The sequence below is a fragment of the Sinohyriopsis cumingii genome, unplaced genomic scaffold (assembly GCF_028554795.1).
Source record: "Sinohyriopsis cumingii isolate HCF-2022 unplaced genomic scaffold, ASM2855479v2 utg000160l, whole genome shotgun sequence".
Classification (NCBI taxonomy): domain Eukaryota; kingdom Metazoa; phylum Mollusca; class Bivalvia; order Unionida; family Unionidae; genus Sinohyriopsis; species Sinohyriopsis cumingii.
In genome coordinates, this window is record NW_028315873.1 from 3,183,805 (window position 1) to 3,196,207 (window position 12,403).

Below are 12,403 nucleotides of genomic sequence, written 5' to 3' on the forward strand. Positions count from 1 at the left end.
TACCATCCACTTGGTTAGTGACCATTGTCCTCTGTACCATCCACTTGGTTAGTGACCATTGTTCTCTGTACCATCCACTTGGTTAGTGACCATTGTCCTCTGTACCATCCACTTGGTTAGTGACCATTGTTCTCTGTATCATCCACTTGGTTAGTAACCATTGTTTTCTGTACCATCTGTTTGATCAGTAACCATCATTTTCTGTACCACCTGATTGGGAAGCAACCAATGTTTTCTGTACCAGTTACTTGGTTAGTAACCATCTTTCTCTGTACCATTTTGAGTTGTTGAGTGGTCTAAAGCACTCACCATCATGGATCACTGCTATCCCACCTCAGTCTGCATGGGTTCAAGTCTCAGGCATAGCCAATGTGATTATGTGAGAAAGCTTGCAAGTAGCTTCTTGTGTGTTGGTGGTTCTTTCCAGGGTTTTCCCTGTTTCTTCCTCCACCATTTATACTGGTCACCATGTATAGACTATATTGTGCTGAAAAATGGCATTAAACCCTGTGACAACAACCTGTACCATCCACATTGGCATCTCCGCTAAAGATATGAGACATAATTTAAATTAGAATATAAAATATTGTGATCTTTTCCCCACAGAAATAAAGGCAAAGCAAATATTGTTGTACAATTTATTGTTACATTTGACAGAATCTGATGTAAACTATGTTCACACAAAGTAGTGTTGATACTTGTTTCTCATGTTTTATTAGGAAATATCAAATATTGGAATAAAATACATTATGGGTATAATTCTCTTTAAATTCAGATATATAAACTTTCTTATTTCTAGGAACTTCGCAATAGGTTTATCTTCAAAATTATTCCAATGTTGAACCCTGATGGTGTGATTGTGGGTAACTACCGTTGCTCAATGGCTGCTCGTGACCTTAACAGGAACTATCGCCATCCCAAGAAGGAGAGTTTCCCGACTGTCTGGCACACCAAATACATGATAGATGAGATCCTCAAGAAACATGAGGTAGGATCATTATAAACTTTTCAAATGCATGTTTAATTGCAAAGGTAGCATTAGCAGATGGCAATCTAGGTATAACTTTTCCAGCAGTATTGACAACATTGGTGAAAGCAGTAGCATCAACATATCGAAGACTATATCTGATTTTTTACCAATTTTGACTGCTCCAGTGGCATAGTGGTTAGAATGTCTGCCTTGGATGTGTGATGTTGTGGGTTCAATACCTGGCTGAGTCATATCAAAGACTTATAAATATAGTACTAACAGCTGCCTCACTTGGCGCTCATCACTGAGAAGTTAGTATTAGGACTGGTCGGCTTGGTGTCAGGATAATGTGACTAAGTGGGACATCATGCTACATGTCTGAGGCATGATGCACCAGTGCTAGACATCACTATAAACTGCCACACTGCAGACATCATAGCGATGTGACTGAAAAAATTGTTAAAGCTACGTTAAAAAATCAAGATAACACACACACACACAAATTTTGAGAAAATGGTGATACCTACTGTTTGCCATGACCATACCCACATTGTAAAAGGGACAGTGTTATAATGGTGTCTAATACTGAGGTACATTTTATTGATGCATATAATTCAAGTGTACATTATAATGAGGTGCCTAATAATGGGTAAATACTATTGAAGCATGAACTAAGGTACATCATACTGATGCATATGACACTGGGGTATAATATTCTGAGGCATGTACTACTAGGGTACATTATACTGACACCATACTAGGGTAAATTATAATGAGGCATATAATTTAGGGGTAAATTATAGTGAGGCATCTATTACAGTGATACAATATACTGAGGCATTTACTACTATGGTACATTATAATGATGCATCTAATACTAGATACATTATAATGAGGCATCTAATACAGGGATACAATATACTGATAAATGTACTACCATGGTACATTATACTGATACATGTAATAATGGGGTAAATTATAATGAGGCATATAATACTGGAGTACATTACAGTGAGGCAGGTACCACTAGGGTACATTATACTGATGCATCTATTACTGGGTTATATTATAATGGGGCATCTAATACTGGAGTACATTATAATGGGGCATCTAATACTGGGAGTGCATTATACTGAGACAGGTACCACTAGGTACAGTATACTGATGCATCTATTACTGGGTTACATTGAAATGGGGCATCTACTATTTTGGGGTACATTATAATGAGGCATATAGTACTGGGGTACAGTATACTGATACGTCCTAAATGTACTTGTACATGGTGTCACATTATTATTGACTTATCATGAGACTCAATATCAGGTAATATTATACTGCAATCTTCATTGAGTGTCATATAAAATCAATATCCTTAACACAATTCATTTATTACAGGTGATATTATACTGTGATCTTCATGGACACAGTCGGAAGCATAATGTATTCATGTACGGCAATAACACATCAACAGACAGCGTTGACCCAGATGCAGCTCCCTCAGGAATGTCAGTAGCAAGGGCCTTTTTAAATGAACGCCTTTTTCCATGGTTAATGGCACAAAAGGTAAGATTTTACCCTGAAATGGAATATGCGTTCCTATAAATTAATTGTAGTTGACAGAATGCCTGTATGTACTGCTGTGATGTAAAAAGTAGTAGTTGACAGAGAGCCACTATGTACTGGTGGTGTATATTTATTGGTAGTTGACAGAGAGCTGATATGTACTGGTGTGGTATATTTTTTGGTAGTTGATAGAGGGTCTGTATGTATCAGTGTGGTATATTTAGTGGCAGTTGACAGAGGGACTGTATGTACCAGTGTGGTATATTCAGTGGCAGTTGACAGAGGGACTGTATGTACCAGTGTGGTATATTTAGTGGCAGTTGACAGAGGGACTGTTTGTACCAGTGTGGTATATTCAGTGGCAGTTGACAGAGGGACTGTATGTACCAGTGTGGTATATTTAGTGGCAGTTGACAGAGGGACTGTATGTACCAGTGTGGTATATTTAGTGGCAGTTGACAGAGGGACTGTATGTACCAGTGTGGTATATTTAGTGGCAGTTGACTGAGGTAATGTGTGTACCAGTGTGGTGTATTTAGTGGCAGTTGACAGAGGGACTGTATGTACCAGTGGGGTATATTTAGTGGCAGTTGACAGAGGGACTGTATGTACCAGTGGGGTATATTTAGTGGCAGTTGACAGAGGGACTGTATGTACCAGTGTGATGTAAATAGTGTTTACACAATATAAAAACTGGCATGAAGTAAATATTACATGACAGTTAGACAAGCACTGTGGAAATTATAAAGATTTCAGACTGTGTGCTATATTCATCAAAGTCTTTCCATCTCCCATTATGTTCCTGATTGATTCCTTGTCTGATGTAAATGATGTCAGTCCTGAAGAAAATAAGGTAAACATTTACACCTAACTGTCTTGGTCAGCTGTCCAGTGGAATATTTGTTATGTTGGTGTCGTTGATTGGCATCTGCTACAGCTGCTACAGATACAATTTCACCTAGCAACATAAATGTATAATTTTGAATTAAATCTCCTCAGCTTCTGGGAATTAAACCCTTTAGATCTTTAAATACGTGTATTTATTAATCACCTCTTTCCTATTAACAACTTATTGATCATGGTGAAAAATATGACTAATATGCCCCCTTACAAAACTGTTTCTCTAACTTCATTTTCTTTAAATTACTTTTGCTTTTGCAGTACTAAAAATAATTGAGGAAAAACTCCCCCAAATTTTTATCACTGATTTATGACTTTTTTTAAAATGACTGAATGTCATTGAAATTTTTTACCTTAACCTTTGCAAATCTTTGGTAAAATGAAAACTAGGTCTAGAGGATTGTCTGCTATGGAGACAAGTTGACTGCATTACATATAGTATTACTTGAAAAAATGACTGTTTTGTTCAGAATAAAACGTAGAGGAGTTCAGATTAGTCAAATAACAGTTTCATATCTGCATTAGTGAATGACAGCAATTAAGTTCAACTTCATTTGTGACCCAGAATTGATTCTTTAAATTGCAAAAGAATGGAAGGTTTTAGTTCACCACATAAGAAGGTAAAGCAGCTGAATTGTGTAAACTGATAAAATGTTCATCACGGTATTTTGTTCCATTCCATGCCTCCAGTTCATTTTCCGGAACCTTCATTAAAAACAACCTTTGATGATTATCACTTCCTGGGGTTGTGAATTATCAGCTATCCTCGGTTTTTTGCTCACTTTTTTATATGTTTTTCTGTTTAAATGAATGAAAAATCACCATTTTGATCAAATTCACACTTTTTTCAGGCTCCTGAGAAATTTTCTTTCCCCTTCTGCAAGTTTCACATTAGGAGATGTAAAGAGGCCACAGGTCGAGTTGTAATGTGGAGACAAATGAGAATATACAACAGTTTTACATTAGAAGCCACATTCAGTGGAACCTCTATAAACAGGTTAGTAGTTCAAGGTTAACTAATGCTTTTCACATGAATGAGTGCTCCCTCATTATAAAACTGTGCGTAAGAGTCATAGAGTATATCATCTTATAGGAAGACCACTTATAATAAAAGTTAATTATACAGTACTATATAATCTTATAGGAAGACCACTTATAATAAAGTTGTTTATACAGTACACCCTCGTTATAACACTTTGCATGAGAGTCAGAGAGTATACTGCCTTTTACTAAAACTATCTTGTGATGAAGTACAAGATACAGACTACCTCATTATAACACTTCACTGGGTGCCATGGAGTATACAGGTACCAACCTACAGTAAGATTTCCTTTTAATGAAGTGCGTGATATGAATAACTTTGCTACCGTTTAATGAAATTGAATGCATGGTCATAGTCATTTATAACATGATCTATGTTGTAATGAGGGATGTTATGGTGAGGGAGTGCTTTATTCATTATGGACTGGACGAGTTTCTTTTCTTTGTATATGATATAAGTTGATCAATGACATCTCACTTCTCTTTGTGTGGATTCGAGTCTTGGCTTGGCCATATTGTGTTTGCGAGAAAGCTTGCCAGTAGCTTCCCTGGGGTCAGTGGTGCTTCCTTGGGTTTTCTGGGTTCTTCCACCATCATAATACTGGCTGCCATGTGAAGCCTGCCATGTTCTGAAAATGGGCTTAATTAAACCCACCAAAAAACAATGATCTTGTCCAGACGTGTATAAAGTTGTCTACCTCATTAATTTCCAAACTATTTGAAATGAATATCTTAAATTAGAGATGTAAGTGCTATTAAGGTGTCACATGAATTATCTCAGAAACAAATAGCATTTCCAAACTTAAAATCTGGAAATTGTGTTTAAAATTTTTATATTTTCATAAAATGTATGGAGTTTTTATTGGCCCATCAGTCTTCATAACTGGTTTATATAAAGTGGCATTATTTAAAAATCTTTAAATTAAATTGAAATAAGCACATTGAGCTTGAAAATATGTATCATGGGGTTCGTTATATTTCCTGCTTCCATTTGATTCAGTGACAAATTAGTATAAAAAATATTTTGCCAATTGTTGTAACACAACTTTTATCTTCATAGAAATATAGATTATTGTTTTTAATTCATTTAATAGGAGACAAGTTTTCTATCATAACAGGTGGTATATTTATAAGGAGATAAGTTTTGCATATTAAATGGGTAGTATATTGCAAGGAAAAAAGTTGTTATATTTTAAGCAGGTAGTGAATTTAAAAAAGATAGAAGTTATGTACATTAAGTGAACTGTATAATACAAGGAGTGAAGTTTTGTCTTTTTAGCAGGTGGGATATTATGAGAAGAGAAGTCTTTTATGTGGGTATTATATTTATAAAGAGAGAACTTTTGTATATTAACCAGATGGTGTATTACAAGGAGAGAAGTTTTATATGTTGAGAGCATGGTGTGTTTCTTCTGATCAGATATACTTTCATTCTTTAATCTTTTTAAACATATTAATTTTGGAATTAACATAGTAAAAGGAAATAATAATTCACTGTAGTTTTCTGAAGGATTATATCCTTGTTGTGCCAGCCACAAATTACATACTAAGTTTATAAAGATAAGTCTGATAAAATTATCGGTGAAACTAATTCAATATGATCTGCACTGCACATATCGGGAGTAAATGACTGCACCTGTTCATCTAGTGAATTTTGACCTGATGTCAACAATACAAGGTTTAATACATGAAAAATGGATATTTGAAGATGTATTGTACCTGAGTTGCTAAGAAAAAAAGTTAGCATTACAGTGTCCATTATCATCATCAGATTATTTATTGATGATTTTACATCAGAAGAAACAGACTGATAGATGTTTGTCTTGGATGGAATTTTGATTGCAGAACGTAGTTCTTGGTTTCAGAGTTGATTTCTAACACATATTCTGTGCTAAAAAAATAATATTTTTTTTTGGTGTTATTAGGTGACACTGTCATTATAAAAAATGCATATATTTAATGCACCTGTAGGCTAATAAACAGGAAATTATATATAAAAACCATCTCACCTGTTATCATATATACATACAAGGTCATTCCCAGGAAATAGGAAATTATCACATGTATTTAAGCGGGATGTTATAACATACGTTTAGTGTTAGGTCATGTTTAATTTGTTACAGTAAAATATAGTGTACAGTTTGAATCAGAATTGAGATTTCTGTTTAGATAAAGTTGTTTTAAAGACTTGTATTGTTACATTTGCAGGGAAAATTGTCGACATTTCAATATAGCCGATTTTATGGAAATGGGTAAAGCCCTATGCCAATCTGTGTTAGAGTACCAACGTGTTCAGGAAGACAAAGCGTAAGTTACATTTCCTTCCTATTTTTTATGTACAATTTTATTTTTGTGTAAAACAAAAAATTGCAATGAAAAAGACTTTTTAAATCAAAACTGTTTAGGTGCTTCATAAGTAATTAAAAATGTTTTGAAAGATGCTGAAAATGACATGCTCCTCTGCAAACATGAGTATATCTTGGAATTACTTGAAATTTAAGCTTAAGCTAACGTTTATCACTGAATGACATTTATTTGTTCACACTTTATTGGTCTGATTGTCTTGTATTAAAGAAATCAAGATCACATGGCACGGTTTTTATGCTCCACATCAACAGCTCTCTATTTGTATGTCCGCTCATCCATACATTCATATCTCTGTATGCCAGTCCAGATTCCACTTTATTTATGGTAACATGAAAATTATTTGACCTAGATTCATTAAATTTTACTTTTAAACTTAATCTTCATCAGATATTAAGGCTGCTTTTGGAGATTTGTTTTTTAAAGCTTTTGTGAATGTTTTGAAAATTTACCTTTTGGACAAAAAACCTCACTCTTTACTTTCCAGCAAACACACTGAGATTATTCTGGATCTGACAAGATACCTTACTCTACAAGTATTACAGAAGAAAGATGCTAACAGTAATGTACGACTGCCCAACCTTCGTGCTGTGGCTCGTGCAGAAAGGGCATCAACTATGCCAGCTACAGGTGAATCTGATGCATGCTTCAGCCATGTTTGTTTTCTGTTTGTTTGTTTCTTCCAAGTGCCTTTGTGTATTTCTTGTTCATTGAGATTTAATTATCATACATTCTCTTAGCTTTCTTTTATGAGTTAGAGTTTCCCTGAATGTCAATCCATGTACCAGTGTCTTTGTCCATCCATTTACTAGTCTGTCTCTCCATATGCCAGTCAACAATTTTCTTTCAGCAGGATAACTTTACTGGGGACTGTTTGATATAAATAAATTTTGATTTGCAGCTGTTTGTTCATAGGACTAAGAAAGTTCATTTCCAATCATTTCTGGGTTTTTTCCGTAGACGTATTATGACATCTTAACTTTTGTCTCTACAATATATCTTTCCCAAGGATTGTAGGAATAAAACTTGTGGGAGTTAAGGCTTGTGGGTTATTCCTGTCTTCCTGGAATTAGATTTTGGAATTAAACCAAATTTGAAATGCAGCTTTATTCTTTATACATACTAAGTTTGAGACCTGAATTGTGTGCTGGAGTTATGTCCCTTGGTTATCCATTGACCTAACTTAGGTTTCTCTGTATTATCCACTGGAGTTATGTCCCTTGATTGCCTGTTGACCTAACTTGGGTTTCGTTGCATTCATGGCTGGAGTTATGTCCCTTGGTTGCCCATTGACATAGCTTAGGTTTCTCTGTATTATCTGCTAGATACTGAATTCTTGTCTAAATATCAAATGATTCTATAGGTACAGTGTCAGGGTTCACTTTATTCTGAGCTTAAACCCATGCAATGTACAAAACACTGGCTAGGAACCTGATGTTGCCTTGAATGTGTTTTTAATTTCAGTTATTGTCCCTGAAAGTTCATCCATTTTTGGTTTCTGTATCATAACTTTTACAAATGAATGATTGATTTCAAACAAATTTATTATGCACATTGACATTAAAGAGACCTTGAATGATTTCTAGCATTCAACAGCCTGAACAGGAGTTATGTCCCCTGTTTGCAGATTTACCTAACTTTGGATTCCCTACCACTTAGTTTAATGTGCTGCCAAGGAAATTTTATTGAGCCTGTCCTTGTATGATTCACCTATCACTTGGGATGAAGCAAATTCCTATGTACATGTATAATCTATTTGTTCTGGCCAAACACGTATGCATTAACATTGCATTATGCATTAACATTGAATTATGCATTAACATTCCATTATGCATTAACATTCCATTATGCATTAACATTGCATTATGCATTAACATTGCATTATGCATTAACATTCCATTATGCATTAACATTGCGATATGCATTAACATTGCATTATGCATTAACATTGCATTATGCATTAACATCGCATTATGCATTAACATTCCATTATGCATTAACATTGCATTATGCATTAACATTCCATTATGCATTAACATTGCATTATGCATTAACATTGCATTATGCATTAACATCGCATTATGCATTAACATTCCATTATGCATTAACATTGCATTATGCATTAACATTGCATTATGCATTAACATTGCATTATGCATTAACATTGCATTATGCATTAACATTGCATTATGCATTAACATTACATTATGCATCAACATTCCATTATGCATTAACATTGCATTATGCATTAACATTCCATTATGCATTAACATTCCATTATGCATTAACATTCCATTATCAATTAACATTGCATTATGCATTAACATTGCATTATGCATTAACATTGCAGTATGCATTAACATTGCATTTGGTCCATACATGCATTTTATTTTTTAGGGCAGATATTCTTAACAAAATTCAAAATTCTTAAAGCAAATAAGTATCAACATTTAATGCTTTCAGAAATGTGAAATTGGAAACAAGGAAAATCTCTGAATAATTTCCAATATAAATTGTTGAAAACAAGAGACCCTTATTTGTCAATGAGAGTTTTTATTTTATTAAAGTTAATATTGGTGTGGCTAGACATAACAAGGGGCATGTACAAAGTCATTGCTATATCTAGTTTTTAGCTGGACATGCCACCAGTGTGTTGAACTTCATCAATAGATGACAAAATTGATGCAATAAATTCTTTTTTTTAAGTATAAATTATACATCAGTTAGAATGGATGGATGGATAATGAATGAATGATTGTATACCTCAAAATTAAAGGTTATTTGAATTTGTTGGTGCTGTTTGCTTTTAATAGCAGCTTGCTTCAATAATTAAAATTATTCCAAATTAAAATTATTAGAAACTCTACCCACCAGTTTAAAGAACCACTTCAACTCGTCTATTGCCTAAGTGATACAATTTTTTTTCTTAGTCAGCCTTTGTCTTTGAATATTAGGATGTGTGTGTGTGTATTTGTGTGTGTATGTGTGTGTGACCATCATCTGGCATTTGATGTCACAAACTTCTTATCTAATGTCACCCCCAACTGGAATATAATGTCAACACTTTAAAGGTCACCATATCCTGGTGTTTAATGTCACCACCACCTGGTGTTAATGTCATCAGTGCCTAGTGTCTAACATCACCGCCACATTGTGCTTATTATCAAAACCACCTAGTGTTTTATGTCTACACCACCTGAATAAGGGAAGACAATTATTCAAGGTAATTGTGTAATCTTCAGAAAGATACATTACAGCTCTTTTTCCACAAATGTAGAGATAGATGCTATCACACATCTTTGCACTGACCTCCTGTCACTATTTGATCTCCAACTGAACTCCCTCTGAGCTGCATTCAGGATTTGAAAGAGTAATTGTCATCAACACACAAGTGAAGTTGTGTAATTAGTGGTGGTCTTTAATGTGTACACATGTGAAGTTGTGTTAGGATCTGTAATGTGTAGACACACACAAGTGTACTGTAATTATTATGGGTCTTTTATGTGTAGACACACAAGGAAATTTGCATAACTTTTATGTGCATTTGCTGCTTTTTATTATCCAGCTATCATAATTAGAATGATTTCACACACACACACACACAGAGACACACGCGCAGACACAAAAATATTAAAATACTTGTAAAAGTCAGTATTGATAAAAAACAGCACAAAATAATGTAAAAACACATTTTCAAGTTTATAAGACCTTTTTATACAAGGCACATTCAAAAAGTTGTTTATTGGCAACTTTATAAGGTCTTTAATTGTTTTGAGACAGATTTACACTTTAAGTTTGGACATCTCCATTACAATGGTCCTAAGATGCATTTTTAGTTGTCATGTGATCATACTTTGAATTAAGGCAAATATAAGGGAATTGACTCTCTTTATAGAATTCTTCTAGTGACTTTAACATTCTTCCTCTGTCATGCCCTTTCCAGAATTTCAAGATGGTACTGGTCAGAAAATGGAGGACTTTCCCGCTGAGTATTCTTCTGAGTCGGATCGATTTTCAGACGACGGCAATGTGAAAGCTTACGATACTGATTCAAATGGTGCTTTTGAAAATTCTAGTGAAAGTAAAGGGAAAAAGAACAAAACTGCCAAGGACCATCAGAATAGCATTCTCAGTAAAATGGATATTAACAATATACTTGAAAATGCATCTCTCAAAACAATGGATGGTTGTTTGAAATTGTTAGCTCAACTCAAGGTGACAGAGACGCTTGATGAATCTGAGTAAGTATCAAATGCCATGAATTAATTGAGATTTTAATTAAAGTGGGCTAAAGATCAGGGAACACACTTTCTGACTGGTGAAATTTTAAAATTTACAGCAGTAAAAAATTCACAGTAAGTGTCAGAAATCTTGATATCTTTCTAAAATCTCAACCTTCCCTGTGATGTAGTGCCAGAATTAATTATTGCCTCTGCTATTTTGAACTAATTTGTTCAACACATGCTGATTATTTATTGATATTAATGGTGATTTTACTTTCACAAATGACTGCTCCAGTGGCCTAGTGGTTAGAGCGTCCACCTCGGATGCGGGAGGTTGTGGGTTTAATCCCCAGCCAAGTCATACCAAAGATTTACAGAAATGGTACTAACAGCTGTCTCACTTGGTGCTCAGCATTAAGAGGTTAGTGTTAGGACTGGTCGGCCTGCTGTCAGTATAATGTGAGTGGGTGGGTGGGACATCATGCTACATGTCTGCGGCATGATGCCCCAGTGCTAGACATCACTATAAAATTGTCACACTGCAGACATTGTAGTGATATGACAGAAAAATTGTTAAAGCTACGTTAAAAATCCAAATCACACACACACTTTCACTAATGTCTGTGTCATGTTTGCCAACACATTAAAGAGATAACTCAATTTACAAAGGTAAAACTACCATTAGCATCTTCAGTATCAATGGCACTAGCCCTGTTGACATGTTACAGGTAAAACTACCATTGGCATCTTCAATATCAATGGCACTAGCCCTGCTGACATGTTACAGGTAAAACTACCATTGGTGTCTTCAATATTAATGGCACTAGCCCTGCTGACATGTTACAGGTAAAACTACCATTGGTATCTTCAGTATCAATGGCACTAGCCCTGCTGACATGTTACAGGTAAAACTACCATTGGTATCTTCAGTATCAATGGCACTAGCCCTGCTGACATGTTACAGGTAAATCTACCATTGGCATCTTCAATATCAATGGCACTAGCCCTGCTGACATGTTACAGGTAAAACTACCATTGGCATCTTCAATATCAATGGCACTAACCCTGCTGACATGCTACAGGTAAAACTTATTTTGCAACAGTAAAACTACTCTTTTAATTTTATAAAAATATTATTGATTAAGGATATAGAGGATATAGAAGATAATGAAAATATTAAATAGTCCCATAATAGAATATCATGAAAATGTCCCAAAATTCCAAATAGAATGCATTGAAAATATCCCAGTCCCCTAATAGAATATAATACAAATGTCCAGTCCCCAAATAGAATACAGTGAAAATATCCACACCCTCCTAATAGAATATATTGTACATATCC

The 12,403-nt window shown here is 34.7% G+C and overlaps 1 protein-coding gene across 12 annotated transcripts in view; it reads left to right on the forward strand.

Annotated features, from left to right (window-relative positions):
• Positions 1–12,403, forward strand: part of LOC149774642 (cytosolic carboxypeptidase 3-like) — a 365,035-nt gene that overhangs the window by 258,993 nt on the left and 93,639 nt on the right. For all 12 annotated transcript variants that reach the window (XM_089944927.1, XM_089944928.1, XM_089944935.1 and 9 more), the window contains 6 exons: positions 800–988; positions 2,366–2,533; positions 4,285–4,430; positions 6,683–6,781; positions 7,326–7,468; positions 10,782–11,079. In XM_089944927.1, coding sequence (XP_089801053.1) covers positions 800–988; positions 2,366–2,533; positions 4,285–4,430; positions 6,683–6,781; positions 7,326–7,468; positions 10,782–11,079 — 1,043 coding nt within the window. The remainder of the gene's footprint in view (positions 1–799; positions 989–2,365; positions 2,534–4,284; positions 4,431–6,682; positions 6,782–7,325; positions 7,469–10,781; positions 11,080–12,403) is intronic.